The sequence below is a fragment of the Rhineura floridana genome, chromosome 1 (assembly GCF_030035675.1).
Source record: "Rhineura floridana isolate rRhiFlo1 chromosome 1, rRhiFlo1.hap2, whole genome shotgun sequence".
Classification (NCBI taxonomy): domain Eukaryota; kingdom Metazoa; phylum Chordata; class Lepidosauria; order Squamata; family Rhineuridae; genus Rhineura; species Rhineura floridana.
This window is the reverse complement of record NC_084480.1, coordinates 24768951-24790145: the sequence shown is the minus strand read 5'-3', so window position 1 is coordinate 24790145 and position 21195 is coordinate 24768951. Positions and strand designations below refer to the sequence as shown.

At 41.6% G+C, this 21195-nt stretch overlaps 1 protein-coding gene across 3 annotated transcripts in view; it reads left to right on the top strand.

Annotated features, from left to right (window-relative positions):
- The window catches only part of ADAMTS12 (ADAM metallopeptidase with thrombospondin type 1 motif 12), a 248924-nt gene that overhangs the window by 25465 nt on the left and 202264 nt on the right, over positions 1-21195 (top strand). For all 3 annotated transcript variants that reach the window (XM_061615943.1, XM_061615952.1, XM_061615934.1), the window contains exon 2: positions 6692-7053. In XM_061615943.1, the coding sequence (XP_061471927.1) occupies positions 6817-7053 (237 nt within the window). In that variant the 5' untranslated portion in view covers positions 6692-6816. The remainder of the gene's footprint in view (positions 1-6691; positions 7054-21195) is intronic.

Below are 21195 nucleotides of genomic sequence, written 5' to 3'. Positions count from 1 at the left end.
TCACCAAAACCCAGCAGGCAACTATTGTAAGTGCTTATGCTCCAACATTAGATGCTAATGAAGATATCGAGGAAAAAATTTATACCCAGCTGGACACCATCTTATCAGAGATACCTAAGGAGGAAAAATTATCCTCCTGGGCGATTTCAATGCAAGAGTTGAGTGTGATTTCGATTTATGGCCAAAAAGCATTGGGAAAGAAGGAGTTGGCAATAGCAACCTGAATGGCATTCTACTTCTGACTAAATGTGCAGAGCATAATCTTGTTATTACAAATATACTCTTTCACCAGAAAAATAAATTTAAAACATCACAGAAGCACCCTTGGTCGAAACACCGGCATCTCCTGGATCATGTAATTGTCCATGCTAGAGATGTACTCCTCACTAGGGCCATGGCGAGTGCTGATAACTGCTGGACAGATCACCGATTAATTCAATCCAGTATGGCCATTAATATTGTTCTGCAATGTAGGCTCCAAGGAAGAAAACCAAGGTGTAAAATGAACACCCATGCCCTTCAAGATCCTATTAAGCGAGCTTGTTTTCAAACAACGTATAAGAAATATCTACCTGTTGAACTCCCTGAAAACCTCAAGGAACACTGGATTAAACTGAAGACTTCCTTTATTGCAGCATGTGAACAAACTATTGGATACCAAACAAAGAAACATCAGATGAGAATGATACTGAGATTGAACATATCACCTACAAGAAAAGGAAAGCCTTCCGGATATGGCAGAAAGACATTGACTGTGCTGCTAAGAAGAAAATCTATGCCAATGCAGTTGGTCATGGAACCGACCAGAGGGACGGCAACCCTGGACTTAATCCTCAGTGGGGACCGGGACCTGGTGTGAGATGTAAGTGTTGTTGAACCGACTGGGAGCAGTGACCACAGTGGTATTAAATTAAACATACATGTAACTGGCCAATTGCCAAGAAAATCCAACACGGTCACATTTGACTTCAAAAGAGGAAACTTCACAAAAATGAGGGGATTGGTAAAAAGAAAGCTGAAAAACAAAGTCCAGAGGGTCACATCACTCGAAAATGCTTGGAAGTTGTTTAAAAACACTATATTAGAAGTTCAACTGGAGTGCATACCGCAGATCAGAAAAGGTACCGCCAGGGCCAAGAAGATGCCAGCATGGTTAACAAGCAAAGTCAAGGAAGCTCTTAGAGGCAAAAAGTCTTCCTTCAGAAAATGGAAGTCTTGTCCGAATGAAGAAAATAAAAAAGAACACAAACTCTGGCAAAAGAAATGCAAGAAGACAATAAGGGATGCTAAAAAAGAATTTGAGGAGCACATTGCTAAGAACATAAAAACCAACAACAAAAAATTCTATAAATACATTCAAAGCAGGAGACCATCTAGGGAGACAATTGGACCGTTGGATGAGAAGGGAGTCAAAGGTGTACTAAAGAACGATAAGGAGATTGCAGAGAAGCTAAATGAATTCTTTGCATCTGTCTTCACAGTGGAAGATATAGGGCAGATCCCTGAACCTGAACTAACATTTGCAGGAAGGGATTCTGAGGAACTGAGAGAAATAGTGGTAACGAGAGAGGAAGTTCTAAGCTTAATGGACAATATAAAAACTGACAAATCACCGGGCCCGGATGGCATCCACCCGAGAGTTCTCAAAGAACTCAAAGGTGAAATTGCTGATCTGCTAACTAAAATATGTAACTTGTCCCTTGGGTCCTCCTCCGTGTCTGAGGACTGGAAAGTGGCAAATGTAACGCCAATCTTCAAAAAGGGATCCAGAGGGGATCCCGGAAATTACAGGCCAGTTAGCTTAACTTCTGTCCCTGGAAAACTGGTAGAAAGTATTATTAAAGCTAGATTAACTAAGTACATGGAAGAACAAGCCTTGCTGAAGCAGAGCCAGCATGGCTTCTGCAAGGGAAAGTCCTGTCTCAGTAACCTATTAGAATTCTTTGAGAGTGTCAACAAGCATATAGATAGAGGTGATCCAGTGGACATAGTGCACTTAGACTTTCAAAAAGCGTTTGACAAGGTACCTCACCAAAGGCTTCTGAGGAAGCTTAGCAGTCATGGAATAAGAGGAGAGGTCCTCTTGTGGATAAGAAATTGGTTAAGAAGCAGAAAGCAGAGAGTAGGAATAAACGGACAGTTCTCCCAATGGAGGGCTGTAGAAAGTGGAGTCCCTCAAGGATCGGTATTGGGACCTGTACTTTTCAACTTGTTCATTAATGACCTAGAATTAGGAGTGAGCAGTGAAGTGGCCAAGTTTGCTGACGACACTAAATTGTTCAGGGTTGTTAAAACAAAAAGGGATTGCGAAGAGCTCCAAAAAGACCTCTCCAAACTGAGTGAATGGGCGGAAAAATGGCAAATGCAATTCAACATAAACAAGTGTAAAATTATGCATATTGGAGCAAAAAATCTTAATTTCACATATACGCTCATGGGGTCTGAACTGGCGGTGACCGACCAGGAGAGAGACCTCGGGGTTGTAGTGGACAGCATGATGAAAATGTCGACCCAGTGTGCGGCAGCTGTGAAAAAGGCAAATTCCATGCTAGCAATAATTAGGAAAGGTATTGAAAATAAAACAGCCGATATCATAATGCCATTGTATAAATCTATGGTGTGGCCGCATTTGGAATACTGTGTACAGTTCTGGTCGCCTCATCTCAAAAAGGATATTCTAGAGTTGGAAAAGGTTCAGAAGAGGGCAACCAGAATGATCAAGGGGATGGAGGGACTCCCTTACGAGGAAAGGTTGCAGCATTTGGGGCTTTTTAGTTTAGAGAAAAGGCGGGTCAGAGGAGACATGATAGAAGTGTATAAAATTATGCATGGCATTGAGAAAGTGGATAGAGAAAAGTTCTTCTCCCTCTCTCATAATACTAGAACTCGTGGACATTCGAAGAAGCTGAATGTTGGAAGATTCAGGACAGACAAAAGGAAGTACTTCTTTACTCAGCGCATAGTTAAACTATGGAATTTGCTCCCACAAGATGCAGTAATGGCCACCAGCTTGGATGGCTTTAAAAGAAGATTAGACAAATTCATGGAGGACAGGGCTATCAATGGCTACTAGCCATGATGGCTGTGCTCTGCCACCCTAGTCAGAGGCAGCATGCTTCTGAAAACCAGTTGCCGGAAGCCTCAGGGTCCTGCTTGCGGGCTACTTTACTCCCAACTTAAGGATGGAAAATGGAGTATCGATGGACAGCAAAAGAAGTTTAAAGATGTTCTTAAAGATAATGTAAAAAAGGGTAACATGAGCACTGAGAACTGGGAAGTTTCGGCCCATGAACGTCCCAAATGGAGATCGGCTATTATCAAAGGTGCCGTGGACTTCGAAGAAGCACGAGTACAGGGTGAAAGGGACAAATGAGCTCAGCGGAAGGCACATCAAGCAAATCCTCATTGCGACGGTCTTCCATCTGGAAACCTATGTCCTCACTCTGGGAGGCTGTGTGGATCTAAGATTGGCCTCCACAGTCACTTATGGACCCATTGTTAAAGACCTTATCTTGGAAGATAATCTTACTTGGTCATGAGCGATGGCCAATGATTCTGACTTGTACATTTTTAAATGTAGTGATTGTTCGGTTCCCTGATAGGCTTTACAGGCCTCCTAATAAGCCTATGTTTTATTAGATGAAAGCAAATGTAATAACTTCAAGTAGTGGTGGGATACAAGCAGTGGTATTAGGTTTTTCAATTTCTGATCAAATATGAAAAGCAACATATAGGAAAAGATAAGCAGATTCTCAGTATATTGGTCCCAAACAAGTCATTGCAAGATATTTGATTAATGGTATTTAACACTGCATCTATTAAGATTTTGATAGATAAGAACTGTCAATATGAAGGGGCACTGATGCAAGAGCTGGTTTTATGAACATCTGCTGGGGGGGGGTCAGCCCTATAGTCCACAGTATTTTGGAGGAAAGTTTTTATACACATTTACTTCTGTAATTAAACAGTCTCGTCTCTCTGGACCTACCCGTGATTTTACTCAGACATCTTGAAAGGCAGGTTGAATTATGAAAAACAGGAGCTAGTTTGTAATATGTTAGGGATAGCTCAAATGTGATATTGAAATTTGACCCTCAGTCGGTGAATGGTGTGATAGCCACATCCACACCAGACATTTATTCCACTTTAAACGATCATGGTTTTCCCCAATGAATCCTGGGAAGTGTAGTTTGTGAAGGGTGCTGAGAGTTGTTAGGAGACCGTTATTCCTCTCATAGAGCTCCAATTCCCAGAATTCTGTGGGAAGAAAGGCCAACTGTTCAACCACTCTGGCTATTGGAACGCTGTCAAGAGAATTAGAATCTCCTAATAACACTCAGTACCCTTCAAAACTACATTTCCCAGGATTCTTTGGGGGAAGTCATGACTGTTTAAAGTGGAATGGATGCCTGATGTGGATGTGGCTATGGGGGAAAGGAGAGTGAAATTGCAGTAGGTAGGAAGGAAGAATAATATTTTTTTTCCATACTGTACTCCTGATTAGGGTTGCCAGGTCAGAAGCATCCCAAAACCTGAGATTTTAGGGGCAGGCCCGAGTTATGTCACGGGGTGGGCCCGAGTGATGTCACGGGGCGGGCCCAAGCGATGTCATTAAGCATGATACATTAAGCATCAACCACAGTTGCTTGGAGCGTACAATTAAAAAAAATATCTGACTGGAAATTAAGCTAGACATCTTAGCTAAAAGATGGAGCCTGGGTAGGGAACATTTAATCTAGCCTACTTGCTTTCGGCAAGAAGGGTTTAAGTGCCTTCAGGCCAGTCCAGTCACCAGAAGGCCACTGTAGGAAGAAAGGAGCCTAGTGTTGTGAAGATGTTAGATGGGAGCACTCGGGAGTAAAGATGGATACCCCTGAAGGATGCAATTCTAAACACACGTACTAAGGGACTAAGCCCCCATAGAACTCAACAGAACTTACTTCTGAGTAGATATAGTTTGGATTGTGCTGTTGGTAAAGCTTGACTAGGGATTCTCTGCAAAGACATCCATATCCAAGCAGGGTTGGCAACCCCCTGCCTGGAATGCCCTGCCCTTATCTTTTAATGTGGCTGCTCCAAACTTCTTTACAGATTTGACCCTTCCTTCAGAAAGAGGTCTGAGAAATGAGTAAGAGTAAGAAGATTCTCTACCCTTTCTGTCTGCATAGATGCCCTCATCCTTCCCCTGTGCCCAGCAGAAGCTCTGGGCCAGGCAGGATGCAGTGGCATCTCATAGAGGACACCCTCCCCTTTCATGGGGTGTATGATTTGTCCTGGCCCAGAGCAGATTTTGGGGTGGGCACCCCCAGTTACTTATTTTTTTCTATGTGTTTTTGTCCATTTTGATTTAGCATAGATGCCTTCCTCCATGCCCTGCACCCAGCAGAAGCTCTGGGCCAGGCGGGATGCAGTGGCATCTCATAGAGGACACCCTCCCCTTTCCTGGGGTATATGATTTGTCCTGTCCCAGAGCAGAGTTTGGGGTGGGCACCCCCAGTTACTTATTTTTTATGATTTTATGACATCATTATATATTTATGATAATATCAGAAGCCTGATGATTTTGATTGCATAAATATATTGTTATTCTTGATGGGGAGAGTCCCCCGATCACAGTGATATATCATACAGGGTACCCCAACATATATTTTGGGGTTCAGAGACATGTTAAGTTTGGCTTGAAGTTGCTGTAGTTGTCAACTCTTCTTTTTTAGTGTTTCGAACTTTCAAGCAAATAAGGAACTGGGAACTAGGAACCAACTTCAGTGTTGTATCAGTTAAATAGATTAAACAGTCATGGGGTGGCGGCTGATGTTTTGGTGTATATCTCGGGAACCAGACCACCTAGAAACTTATTTTTTTTAAAATTGAAGCTGGGAGTCCAGAGATTAAGGGGTGCTAGCCGGAGAGCCGGAGGGCCCCCCAAAAAACCAGAGATTTCGGCGGAAAACGGAGACCTGGTAACTCTACTCCTGATACAGCTGCTATTTGCATTGGGATGAAATCCTCCTATTCGCCAGAGCTATGTGTGTCTGCCCACTATGCAATGGATTGCTATAAACAATTCCCAGGGAAAGGAGGAGAAAGCCAGGAGCTTTGGGAACAGGAGATGGGGCCTGTATTACAGACCTGCATTGGGATTGACTTTCAGCTACTGTTAATCAATGCAGCTTCCTCGCTAGCTTCAAAGGAGTTACAATCACTTAACGTTAGCCAAAGACTTGGTACATCGATGACCTGATTAAATGTTTTTATTTTTTATTATGTTATATTTTTGAAGTCTGGGTGGAAATCTAAAATGGGGAGAGGTGACTGCTACCAACATGTAGACAGATATACGCTGCCTTCACTTTTAAACACTTCAGCACCAAGTAGATGACAGAGAATACACCACCAGACAAGAATTTACACAATGTATAATTAGATAATTAGATAATTCACCACCGCAAGATGTGGTGACGATTGTTAGTAGACAAACCCACAAAGGGGAAATTGTATCCTTGGGTGTAATATATAATCAATATAGTGGGTTGTAGTTAATTAACTTTTACTCAGAGTAGACCCTTTGAAATTAATGACCACTTCTAACTTTGATCCATTAATTTCAGTAGGCCTACTCTGAGTAAAAGGCAGCTGAATACAGCCCAATGTCCTCTTAACTACTCATTCAGTTGCTCCTTTTCTTCTCTAGATAAATTTGTCAAAACGTTGCAGGACTACCAAGCGGTCAGCCCAGCGAAAGTCAACGCAGAAGGGCAGTTTCTCTCCTACAGTTTGCATCACCATGCCTCAACCACCAGAAGGAAAAGAGACATCATGAAAAAGGACAGTAAGGTGTATTATAAAATTAAGCACAAAGAGAAGGATCTCTTTTTTAACTTAACTCTCCAACAAGGGTTACTATCTAAAAGTTATATTCTGGAAAGACGACATGGCAACTACTCTGGTGCACAGATCATACAACGCTTGGAAACGTCATGTCACCTCATTGGGACAGTCGTGCAGCCAGATTTCAGGAATGGGAAGGCAGTGATCAGCACTTGCAATGGACTAGTAAGTGACAGAGTTATCTTGAAATGTTTATTGCTGTTGGTAATTCCAGGTATTCATAAACCAAAAGCCACATTTGCACTATACATTAAAAGCACTATTAGACCACTTTAAACAGTTATGGCTTCCCCTAAAAGAATCTTGGGAACTGTAGTTTGTTAAGGATGCTGAGAGTTCTGAGGAACCGCATATTCCCCTCACAAAGCTACAATTCTCAGAGTGGTTTAGCAACCATTTCCTCTTCCTAAGGAACTCTGGGAACTGTAGCTGTGTGTAGGGAATGGGGGTGTCCTAACAACTCTTAGCACCATTAACAAACTGCAGTTCCTTGGATTCTTTTGGGGAAGGTGTCGTTCTGGGTAATGATATTGCTAAACATTGTCTCCAGTTATGGGTTGGAACTAAGACTCTACCCTTTAGCTTCTTCTGGTGGTTATTTTTATTTTCCTATGCAGTTGTGTGTTAACTTGATCTATATTAAACAGTATCTCTTCTATACTATATTTGTGTAAGAATGGCATTGTGCTGGATGGGCAGGCCTCATCTCCATGGAGGGGGAAGAGCAAAGTAGAAATGTGGCCTTCAAACTAGGTATTTGCATATTCTAACAATACTGAGATCCTTTTCTGCCTTGGCAAAACATTGAGGACAGAGAGGGACAGTAAGAGGCAGAAAGTGGTGGTATAAAACAACAGGAGAGGGCTAAATAAATTGGGGAGGAAGGCATACTGAAGGTTGCTTTTTAAAAAAAATAGTTTTAACTTCATGGTTGCCATGACAACTATGGGGCTGTCTCTGATATTATCTGCACCAAAGCATGTGGCAGGACACACACTTGGTTTAGTGTTTTGTTTGGGACAGGAAGAGGGTGATCTGAGGGTGGAGGGGTTCTTAGTGACTCCATTGGCAAGGTTTAGGCTTTGTGCCCCTGGGAACCTTCACAGGGGTGAAGGACCAATTAAGATGGTCCGCCCTCAGAGATTTATGGATCTGGATGGTTTCCTGTATGCTCTGGGGGATGTTCCCAGCATGGCTGGCGATACTGCCGAAGCGCTGGTTAATTTCTGGAATACGGAGTGACCTGGGCAGTGGACACTATCACTCTGAATAGCTCTCTTCCACTAGGGAGGGCTTGGTTTGCTCAAACCTTGGGGCTGATGAAACAGCAAGGACAACAGCTAGAGCGACGATGGAGAAAAACTCAGTCTGCTCCTGACCGAACACAGGCTAGAGCTCATTTTTGATCCTATCATGTGGTGGTGATGGCAGCAAAGAAAGCTCACTTCTCTGCCACCATTGTGTCCACTCAGTGTTGTCTGGCGATGCTTTCCTGGGTGATCCGGGGTCTTTTGGACTCTGGCCTTACACTGGATCCTGTTCCCTCAGTCACTTGTTGTGACATGTTTGTGAGGCACTTTGCAGATAAAATTGCCTGTATTTGGACTGACTTGGACTCATTAACTACAGTTGTGCCTAATGCCCCCGAGGCTTCCTCTGGTCATTTTTCTATGGATACTTTTCACCTTGTAAAGCCTGAGGATGTGGACAGGACGCTGGGAGAAATGGGGGCCACCACTTGCTCTCTTGACCCTTGCCCATCCTGGTTAATCAAGTCTGCAAGAGTGGGAGTGTCTGGTTGGTTGGCATATTTAATTAATACCTCCCTAAGGGAAGATTCTGTGCCTACATTGTTGATGGAGGCTGTGATAAGACCTCTGTTAATGAGACCTTCAGTAGACCCTGCAGATCTTAACAACTGCTGCCCAGTCTCTAATCTCCCTTTTTTGGGCAATGTGATTGAGGAGGTAGTGGCTGCTTAGCTCCAAGCTTTCCTGGATGAATAGAATTATATAGACCCTTTCCACTCAGGCTTCAGACCTGGTCATAGGAGAGAGTCTGCCTTGGTTGCCCTGTTTGATGACCTACACCAGGCATCAGACAGGGGGAGTGCATCCCTGTTGGTGCTGCTGGATCTCTCTGTGGCTTTTGATACCATCAGCCATGGTATCCTTCTGGGCCATCTGGCAGGGATGGGATTGGGAGGCACGGTTCTATGGTGGCTGTGGTCCTATCTGGTGGACAGGTCCCAAAAGGTAGTGCTGGGAGACTAGTGCTTAACCCCCTGGTTGCTGGCCTATGGGGGTTCCACAGGGTTCCATTCTGTCTCCTATGTTCTTTGTTATCTATATGAAACCATTGGGAGCAGTCATCCAGAGATTTGGAGTACAATGTCATCAGTATGCTGATGACACACAGCTCTATCTCTCCCTACCACTTGATTACAGGGAGGGAGTGCTCATTGTAAACTGGTGCCTGGAGGCTGTGAAGGGCTGGATGTGGGCTAACAAACTGAAACTTAATCCAGACAAGATGGAAGTGTTGCTGGTCAAGGGGAAAACTGTGCTGGGAATAGGGCTGCAATCTGTTCTGGATGGGGTCATACTCCCCTTGAAGGAGCAGGTCCGCAGTTTGGGAGTATTCCTGAATCCTGCCCTGCTGCTTGAATATCAGGTGGCTGCAGTAGCCAGGAGTGCTTTTGGCCAACTCAAACTATTCTACCAGCTGTGCCTGTTCCTAGAAGCAGTTAACTTGGCCACAGTGACACATGCATTGGTGACATCGAGGCTTAATTACTGTAATGTACTCTATGTGGAGCTGCCTTTGAAAACAGTTCAGAAATTGCAGTTGGCTCAAAGTGTGGCAAAAGGAGGAAAAAAAGGAGCAACCCCAAAATGCTTGAAAAAATGTTTATTTTAACAAAAGCCCAATGCGTTTCAGCCACTCAGTAGTTTGACCTTCATCAGGGGATGAACTGGCCTAAAATATTGTTTTCTAGCAAATCTGCTCAAAATGATAAATGATAAATGACCATAAATGATAAAGTGTGGCAGCCAGAATGTTAACTGGATTGCGGTGCAGGGGTCATATCACCCCTCTGCTTTATTGACTCCACTGGCTCCCAATTTGTTTCCTGGCCCAATTCAAAGTGCTGGTTCTGACCTTTAAAACCCTAAAAAGCTTTGGACCAATGTACCTGAGCAGAGCTTGGAAAAGTTACTTTTTTGAACTACAACTCCTATCAGCCCAATCCAGTGGCCATGCTGGCTGGGGCTGATGGGAGTTGTAGTTCAAAAAAGTAACGTTTCCAAGCTATGCCTGAGGGACTGCTTACATCCATGTGTACCTGCCCTTGATTTAAGATCAGCTGCCTCTGGCCTCCTCTGACTGGAATGAAAGATGTTAGACTGACAGGCACGTGGGAGAGAGCCTTTTCAGTGGTGGCCCCCAAGCTTTGGAATACCCTACCCCAAGAAGTCCGCTCTGCTCCTTCCCTGGTGGTTTTCCGGAGACTTCTGAAAACCATCTTGTTCCAGAGAGCCTTTGGGAGGGACTGAAAGTAGAGCCTGGAACTGATTTTATTTCCCCCCTTTTTTAGTTTTATTTCTTTAGTCCATTTTAATATCACTCCCCTAAATTTCTCAACCGTATTTTGTGTACTTTTATCTATTTTAATGTTTTTTGTGTTTTTATTGGGTATGATTTTATTGTGTATTATATTTATTGTGAGCTGGCCTGAGTGCCCTATTGTAGGGTAGAAGGGCGGGATAGAAATATTTTAAATAAAAAAATAAAAATAAATAGCAGAGATGGATACAACACAGGAGCTAATTACAAAAAGTTAACACAGATATAACACAGCCTTTCCCAACTCCCTCCTTGCCCTACTTGCTGTACTCAAACCTCTCATGTTGTTTAAAACCAACACTTTCCCCCTCAGTATTCCTCCATCTCTGCTTTGCTGAATCCCATTTTTTAATCAACATTTTCCCTCTCATGTTCCTCCACCCCTGCTTTGCTCAGACCCCTCCCATTGTTTAAAACAACACTTCCCCCCTCACATGTTCCCCCATTCCTGACTTATACTTCTCCCGTTGTTTAAAATGGGGTGAGTGTGCAAAGGGAGCTGCAGAATAGGAGGGGGAGGAAGCTTGGAAATGGGGGTGGTCTGTGTGCAACTGGAAGTTGAGAAAGGAGAGAGGAAAAAAGGAGTGAAGGTGAAAACTGTATGTGTGCAAATGGGAGCCGCAAAATGGGAGAGAGAAGGAGGCATGGGAACAAGGGTGGTCTGTGTGCAAGGGGAAGCTGAGGAAAGAAAGGAAGAGGAGGAAAGAAAAATGGTTGAAAGTGAAAAAAGGGGGGCAAAGCGAGTTTCCAAAAAAAGGAAGGCGTATGAGGCATGGGCATGGGGTGAAGGTGAAAACAAGTGCAAAATAGCCTGCGGTATAGAAAAGTGGCTTCAGAAATGGGTTTGGGAAGGTGAAAAGAGAGCTCAGTAGTTGCATGAAGTGGGAAGGGGAAGCTCTAGGGGGTTACCATGGTGAGAGTGGCAGGGACTGGTGAGCAGAGTGAGCAGGGGTGCAGCCCCTAGTTTTAAATAAGAACTTAACAGAAGCCATGAATATTTAAAGTAGTATAATAGTGCTTTAAATGCATAGTGTAGATGGGGTCTGTGTCTGTTTGTGGGTTTTTTTTTTCATTTCACATGACCAAACCTGCATGGTAAGAATATGGACAGAGCACATTTGTGGCCTGAGCTGCGCATGAACTGATTTGAATGTATGACTATTTCACCCTGAAGGAAGTTCACAGCTCATCCTACATGCCATGAAAAAAAGCGCTGTTGGTGGTGTTTATCTAATTCCTTTTTATTTTTTGCCAGTTTTATTGTTGTTCCCTTTGTTAATAATCCTTCAGAATAATCACGGTTGCCACACACTCAGTCAACGTTTTCATTTAGCAATTCACCACACACCCAAGATCTCTTTCCTGGCCAATCACTGCCAGTTCAGACCCTGTCAGTGTAAATGTGAAGTCTGGATTTCTTTTTGTCCCAATATGCGTTACTTTATACTTACTTACCTTGAACTGCATTTGCCATTTTTATGCTTGTTCACTCAGTTGAAGAAATCCTTTTTTTGCCAGCTCCATCTGCACACTTGGCTCACTTCTCGCCATGGATAATTTATGAAGGAGTTAAGAAACACTGCGCCCAATACAAATCCTTGGGGAACTCCACTGTTTACAAACCTCCACTGAGAAAACTGTCCCCCAGTCGGGATACACTGCCTCTGAACCTGGAAGTTCCACTTCGCTTTTATATCTGTTGATTTGCTCAACCCCTATAAATATGTCAACCCCCCCTTTAAAACCACCAAGTTTGCAATATTTTCCCCCACCCCAATGTGCATCACTCTACAATTACTTACAATGAAGATAATTCACCATTCTGTTGTCCATGCATTCTCCCTTACAGGAGAGTTCCTGTTGGACCTCTCTGGTCAGCCTTTTAGTATCATGACAGCCTGATCCTTATATAGATCCGTCTGCTTCAGACATTACAGCCATGCCATGGAAGATCTTGCCCCCTCTGCCCCCTCCTGAATTTGGAAGACAAGTTTTTGACTGGCCCAGGAGCTATTAGAAATACCTGGAACCTAGGGAAGAATTGGATTTTTGGCCTAGTCCCTAATTACAAAATTACAAAGAAAAAGAGTGTGTAGCAGGTTTGTAGTAGTCTGTAGAATTCAAGCCTAGAGGGTGTTATCACTCCTTTGATCTCTCTTATGTCTACAGATAAAACTATGCCAATGTAAACATGTGTGGGACATCGTCCTGCTCCCACCCCTTCGGTGTGGAGTTAGAACTATTCTCCTTGGAAACATTACTGGCCTGCAGAATATCCTTCTACTGTTGAAAAGCAAAGCTGATTGCGGGCCTGGTATACATACAAGTGAAAGATGTTCATTTCAGCACATGAAGGAATATTGAAAAATATATGGATAATTTAAATAGGATTTCCTTACACACGCTATCCAAATGTGGTTCATAACACCACATAGTCAAGGAGCAGAGATGTAAGCCCAATGTACGTGAAAGTGTAACCCACAATCTTATATATTTAATTAACAACATTTATATACCACACTTGAATGTAGAGACCTCTAAGCAGTTTACAAAAAAAATTAAAATTATAATTAAAACAAGTTAAAAATATGTTTAAAACAAGTAAAACAGCTATTAACTGAAAATATTAAAACAGATCAACATCTATGTATCTGGAAAGGCTTGCCTAAACAGAAAAGTTTTAAGCAGGTGCTGAAAGGATGACTATGATAGCATGATCAAGTGGATGTGGCAGTGAGGTGTGTTCAGCCCATCATCCCTGCCAACCTCCACATGTTGATCTAAATCTCTGCATAAATTTGTATGCCTGTAAAGGCTCTCTGCATGCATTGTACTACGTATTTTTCCATAATATGAGGTGCTGGTACCCATATCTTGATAAAAATGCCGTGGAATGGCACAAAATGGATGGCATAAGGAGCAAAAAAGAAAAAGAAAAAAAAGAGAGGTGCCAGTACTCCATACCAGGGAGTACTATCACAAAAAAAGCCGTGCTAATACAGCTTGTCCATGTGTAAACTCTGTGAGATGATTTGGACCAAAGCATGCAGGTTAAGGGCCAGTGAGTGCAATCCAGTCCCCCATCCTCATCAATACGTTGAACGTCTGCACAGGTTCCATGCCTGAATTAACAGAGGCTCTGAATATCATTTTGCCAGTAGGGACCAATTTGCTGAAATTTAGTTGATTCTTTTTCTCCCTGCAGATAATTAGCTCAGGATTATGAAAAGGGAGATTAAGTCCCAAATGCATTTTCTTTCTTTGTGTTGTTTTGCACATATATGTGCAACATGTTGCATTCTGTTTCACTTGATTCCCCTCCCCCCCCGGCTCGATAGTTCCTTTTTACCCTACGACTGCTCACTGTATTGCCAACATGTCACCCTGCCGCTGAAAGAATTGCACTGGCTGCCTATTGGCTACCAGGCCAAGTTTAAGGTTCTGATTTTGGTGTACAAAGCCCTATACAGCTTGGGACCAGGATACCTGAAAGATCGTCTTACTTATATGCTCAGCTGATCACTGTGCTCTGCAGGCGAGGGCCTCCTGCACATACCATCTTACCAGGAAGACCATTCCGCACAACATAGGAAGTGGAGCTTTAGTGTTGTGGCGCTGACACAATGGAATTCCCTCTCCTTAAATATTAGACAGGCACCATCTCTGTTATCTTTTTGGCGCCTATTGAGGACCTTCTTCTTTCAACAAGCCTTTAAGTAGAGACCTTATCCCAGTCTACATCTGTGTTGGAATTGCTTTTTTAGAAGTTTTTGAACCTGTATTTTTTAAAAAGATGTTTTAAAAATGTTTTGTTTCAATATGTTTTTAAAGATTGTTATAAGATGCTTTGTTTTAATGTGTTTTAAAGTCTTTTACTTCACCCTACAATGTGTTTATGGTTAATGTTCAAGATAACCAGTACCTTTTTTAAAAAAGAAAATTGGTAGATAAATCGGGAAAATTGTTGTTGTTGTTATGTGCCTTCAAGTTGATTCTGACTTATGGCGACCCTATGAATCAGCGATCTCCAGCAGCATCTGTCATGAACCACCTGTTCAGATCTTGTAAGTTCAGGTCTGTGGCTTCCTTTATGGAATCAATCCATCACTGGTTTGGCCTTCCTCTTTTTAAGAGTTTCTTCAGTTATCCACTGAGGTCTTTATCTCTTTTTAACTAGAGGTATTGTCTGTTTGCATTCTTCCCTGATAATGTCTCTGACTTCAGTCCATAGTTCTTCTGGTTCTCCGTCAAATAAGTTTAAAGCCTCAAATCTTTCTTCTGATCTTTATATCCTCCTGGGATGTTATTTAAATTGTATTTTAGCATTATGATTGCTTTGTTGTTCTTTAGCTTTTCCTTCAAAATATTGACATTAATATCAATGTTTTTCCGAGTGGAAAAAAACACGGATTGGTAAAAGCAGCAGCAAGCAGATACAGAACAAACCTGAACTGATGCTAGCCTGATAGGTTGATGGGATGCTTTCGATTGGCACTGGCCAATGGATCCCGTAGTACACAGCTTGAGTACATTTTAGCTAGAGGAAAAAAGGCATGTACCCAATTCTATGAATGCTTACCCAGATGTTGCTCGCACTACCTTCAATGGGATTTACTCCCATGTAGGTGTGTTAATATAATTCCAGAGGGTAACTATGAAGCCCAGGTGACTTACAGTGCAATCTTATACATGTTTACTCACCAGGAAGTCCCAATGAGTTCTTTGGAGCTTACTCTAGGTAAGTAGGTATAGGAGTGCAATATTAGACTACAAATTGGAGAAGCTTACATGGGAGTAGGCCCCAATGAACACACTGAAATTTACTTCTGAGTAATCATGCACAGGATTGTGTTGTTAATTGATCATAATTTCTTAAAATCACATTCCTAACTTCTTCCTCGTTTGATTTGTCTAATTCATTTCTATGGTCTTCAGAACGTTTTGGCATTACTAGAGCCAAAATCTTCATATATTCAATTTCTGGATAATCAGTACTATAGAACATTATAATAGTTAAGAAATCATCACAGATAACTGTGTATCAATAAGATTCCCTCTTGACTGTAGATACAAATCAACTTAAAAGAGGCTCCTTCTAATATTTTGATCAATAATTTTCCCAACTCCCTCTAGGATGCACACCTTAATGTGGGGAGGGGGTTTGAGAGTGTTGAAGAAGCTGAGAGCAATGCCAGGAGTCTAGACCAAGAGGCTAGACTCCTATCAGGGTCACCCAAGGCGGAATGGTCAAAGTTGAGACACCAGACTAAGATGCATCCAAACTCAGAGGAAGGCAATGGTAAACCACCTCTGAATACCTCTTACCACGAAAACCCTATGAACAGAGTATCCAAAATGCAACATGAAATAGTGCTGGAAGATGAGACCCCCAGGTCAGAAGGCACTCACCAAGCTACTGGGGAAGAACAAAGGACAAGTACGAGTAGCACTGTGACTAATGACACAGCTGGGTCAAAGCCAAAAGGAAGCCCAGAGGCTGATGCGCACAGATGCGAAAGGAGAGTCCGGAGTTGTATGACACACACAATAGGAACATGGAATGTGAGAAGCATGAACTAGGGAAAGTTAGAAATTGTCAAGCAAGAAATGGAATGTATCAACATTACAATAGTGAGTGAATTAAAATGGACAGGAATGGGACATTTTCAATCATGCAACTACAAAATATGCAGGAAATGAGAAATTGAGAAGAAACGGGGTTGCTTTAATAGTGAGACGTGATGTAGCAAAAGCAATTAGGAGCTATAATGCAAGGTCTGAGCGATTGATATCAATGAGATTAAATGGGAAACCTATCACATAACCATCATCCAAGTCTACACTCCAACGGCAAATGCAGAAGAAGAGGAATTGGGGAGATTTTATGCAGAAGAAGAGGAATTGGGGAGATTTTATGCAGAAGTAAAGGAGGAAATTGACTGTACACGTGAACATCACCAGATGGTCAATATAGGAATCAAATTGATTATATAATTGGAAGCAGAAGATGGAGAAGTTCCATACTTTCTGCAAAAACAAGACGAGGAGCAGACGGTACAGATCATGAACTGGTAATATCAAAAATCAGAGTAAAGCTAAAAAAGAACAAAGCAACCATAATGCCAAAATACAATTTAAATAACATCCCAGAAGAATATAAAGATCAAATAAGGAACAGGTTTGAGCCTTTAAACTTAGTTGACAGAGAACTCTTAAAATGGTTAAAGAGAGAAGGAAAGCAAAAGGAGATAGAAAAATTGTTAGAACCCTAAATGCAACTATACAACGACTAGTATGAAGGAACAAAGAGAACTATTACAATAGTTATTGTATAGAAATAGAAGAGGACAACAAAAAGGGAAGAACAAGAGCCCTATTCCAAAAGATTAGAGATATTAAAGGGAAATTTAAACCAAGGGTAGGGATCTTGAATAATCAACAGGGAAACACACTAACTGACCGAGATAAAATAAAAGGAAGATGGAAGGAATACACTGGAGAACTCTATAAAAGGGATGTGTTTATAGATTACAGCAAAGCCTTTGATTGTGTAAATCACGAAAAACTATGGGGTGCCACAGAATCTGATTGTCCTGATGCGCAACCTATACTCTGGACAAGAGGCTACTGTAAGGACAGAATATGGAAAAACCAATTGGTTCCCAATCGGAAAGGGTGTGAGACGGGTGTATTTTATCACCCTCTTTGTTTAATGTATACTCAGAACGTATCATATGGAAAGCGTGATTGGACCAAGATGAAGGAAGTGTGAAAATTGGAGGGAGAAATATCAATAATTTAAGATATGCAGATAGTCAAGAAATCAGAAGAAGACTAGGACTGGGGAGGGCAGCTATGAGAGAACTAGACAAGGTCCTCAAATGCAAAGATTTATCACTGAACACTAAAGTTAGGATCATTTAGACCATAGTATTCCGGATCTCTATGTATGGATGTGAAAGTTGGACAGTGAAAAAAGAGGATTAGAGAAAAATCAACACATTTGAAATGTGGTGTTGGAGGAGAGCTTTGCACATACCATGGACTGCGAAAAAGACAAATAATTGGGTGTTAGTGTCATGGCCCCGTCAGAGGACTCCTCTGATGAGGACGACTCGGGAGTAACAGCAGCAGACCCAGGAGCAGCAGACCCAGAAGGAGACACGGAGGAGCCTCCTGAGAATCCAGCTCCTTCTCCCCCTCAGCTGCAGAGCACTCCAGATACAGCAGAGGCCCTGCAGCCAGACACAGACAGTGAACAGGATACTCCCCCCTCACCTGCAGAACGTAGACAGCAGAAGGTCAGGCAGAAGAGAGGCAGGCCTGTCCCCTTAAGGCCCAAACGCTGAGGGCTCACACCTGCTGTCAAACCTGCTCCTTATAAGGCACACCTTGGCTTCAACTTGTTGCTGACTGCAATGTCAGGCATGGCTCGTGTATTCCTAGTTTCCCTGCAGCATCTCTTGGACTGACCCCTTGGCAATTGATCCCGGACCTCTACTGACCTCGCTTCTGGACTTCGGACTTGGAAAGTAAGCTTCAGACAGGCCTGGCCCTTATCAAGTTCCCTCCTCGTTTGCCTGGCAGATTTACAACCAGACTGCCGGCTAAGGACTTTCCTCCCCTGCTAACGACCCAGGCATTTCCAGCCCCCACCAGCACTGCTGTCTCAGTGCAGAGCTGACAGTTAGAACAACTGAAACCAGAACTATCACTAGAAGCTAAAATGATGAAACGGAGGTTATCATACTTTGGACACATCATAAGAAGACACGATTCATTTGAAAAGACAATAATGCTGGGAAAACAGAAGGGAGTAAAAAAAGAGGAAGGCCAAATAAGAGATGGATTGATTCTATAAAGGAAGCCACAGACCTGAACCTACAAATTCTGAACAGGATGGTTTATATCATATGCTATTGGAGGTTGCTGATTCATAGGGTCACCATAAGTCATAATCGACTTGAAGGCATATAACGACATTGATATTTTAAAGGGAAATATTGACAAATTATCATTTTTATGATCAATGTTATAGAGGTGGATTTTTTTTTTTTAAAGTACATTTTCAAAAATAGCTTTGGAAATTCCACCCTCCCTGAGTTCAGGAAACCTGAAGTCCATTTTGGCATGCACTGGTTTACCTGTACATGCAGGCAATTTTAAAATTATTTTTGCAATATAAGTTTTCTGATATACCACACTTGCACAAAACAGCGGGTTAATAAACGTGTGTGTGGTGTCCAGCCTCACCAGCTGTTAAAGGAGGAGCACCTTGACAATGGATAGATGGACTTCCGGGAAGGGTGACTTAGCCTGTGCCTGCTTTTGAGACGGGCTCCTGCCTCAAAAGAAGCTTATTCAGATATATCAGTCAGATTTTTTTTTTTTTTGACTGATTAAACTTCTCCCGGGTAGGGAGAAACGAAGAGATTAACCTCAAAGCCTATTTTTGTTGGGACGACCAGATCTCATTAATTTATGGGACGAGGTCCAGCCGACGAAGGTGGGACGGATTTTCAACAACAAGCTCTATCTGATAAAGCGAACGTTCATCTTATCTTCTAAGAGAGAACGCACTAACAGGCAAGCACCCTTCTTTCTATATTTTTCTTTTACTTGACTTAAATTGTTGCTGTTTAAAAGAGATTTGCCAGATTGATCGGTTTTTGACATCTCACTGGGGAGCCATAACTTCTCTCTGCTACTCACTAATTAATAGCTTATCTCTGTTTTTGTTGCAAAAAGCTGTCCTGGATTTGCATTCTAAAGATATACACAGAAGAGGGATTTCTATTCCAGATTTTTATTTTGAAGAATATTATATTGTCTGAGACTACTCTCTTTTTGGTCTATTTTATTTTGACGAATCTGTTTTCTGACGACCGCCATTAATTGTTTCGATCCTGGGAACTGCATTTTGTTTACTTAAGCATGGAGAGATAAGGCTGTCTGCTCTGTTTATACTGTGATGTCACCAAGTTTGGAGTATTAACCCAATTGTTGCTGAAATAAGAAGTGGTTTTCCTATATTTTTCTTTTAAAATGGCAATTAAGAAAGTGGCTGAGAAGCTGGAAATAACTATGTTTCAGAAAATAATGGATGAGATTGAGATAACGAAACAAAACCTGCGACAGGGTTGTAAGGAGCTGAAAATTGAATTGAGTAAAATGAAGCAGGAGATTAAAGATATAGGGGTCCCTGTGAGAGAGGTGACCCTGGAAGGGGTCCCTGTGAGAGAGGAGACCCCGGAGATTGGAACAAACGTGGAACAGGAAAAAGATTTGGAGTCTATGGACTTTAGAAACAAAATCTATTGTTTGGAGATACAGGAGATTAAAGACATAGGGGTCCTTGTGAGAGAGGAGACCCTGGAGACTGGAACAGGGGTCCCTGTGAGAGAGGAGACCCTGGAGACTGGAACAGGGGTCCCTGTGAGAGAGGAGATCCCGGAGATTGGAACAAACGTGGAACAGGAACAAGATTTGGAGTCTATGGACTTTAGAAATAAAATCTATTGTTTGGAACTCAATGTTATCTCTGAAGAAATTAATGAAGATTCTAGAGATAAAGTTATTAATGGCATGGATAATCTTCTGGACTGGAATGATGTGATGGAGCCCAATATAGAGAAAATCTATGGAATTAACTGCAGCCATGTGACAATGGAAAAACTTTCAAGAGATGACCCAGTGTATTTTGAAAAAAAGAACAGAGATATGATTTTACAGCAGTATTTCAGCAACCTATTCAGAATGGATGGCAAGAAAATATTTGGGATAGAGGTAATTCCCATCAGACTCTTATTATATGACTATGGCTTTGACAGCAAGATTATTATGGAATACTGATAATGGAAGATTGGATACTGAAATTACTGGACTTAACAAGACTACTGAAGATGGAAGATGGAAAATGGAACTAATAGGGATAATAGAACAATGGCTACTGAAATTACTGAACCTAACAGATTCTGATGTGATGGATTAATTGAAATGTTTATTTTGACTATGGTTATGACAATAAGATTATCATAATTAGTAATGAGATGGATTAATCGATATGCTTATCTGGAAAAAAAAATTGATAGATATATTTCTTAAAGAATTGAAACCTCTCTTTGACTTTTTGTGGAAAGAATAAAGTAATGTTTATGAGATTTGATGATTAAGTAAGATAACTACTGGAGGAAAGTGATTTTATAATATGACTTAAGAGACAGGATTGTTATATATTATAGACTTATAACTGATTTGATCTTTGACAAATGGGAAGTCAATATTTTACTCTTTATTTTTTATTTTTGTTTTTTTTTTTTCTTTTTTCTTTTTTTCTTTTTGTTTAACTATTTTTGATTTTGTTTTTTGTCTTTGAATGTTTTATGATTTTGTCTTGTATGTTTTATGAAAATCTGAATAAAAATTATTGAAAAAAAAAAAAAAAAAAAAAAAAGACAATGGATAGATGGCACCCAGCAAAATGTCACCACACGCTATGCTTCATTCAGTATGTTCACAGTTGGGTAACATGGGATTTAATGTTGGATAAATAAGCAAACATTTTAAAGTGTTGTGTGTACACATCCTCCGTTCCTCTAGTATTTTGTCTTATGCTATTGGAAATCCCTGCCTTGGGAAGAAGGTGGACCTAATGAATGTAGTTCTTTCAGCCTTTATGAT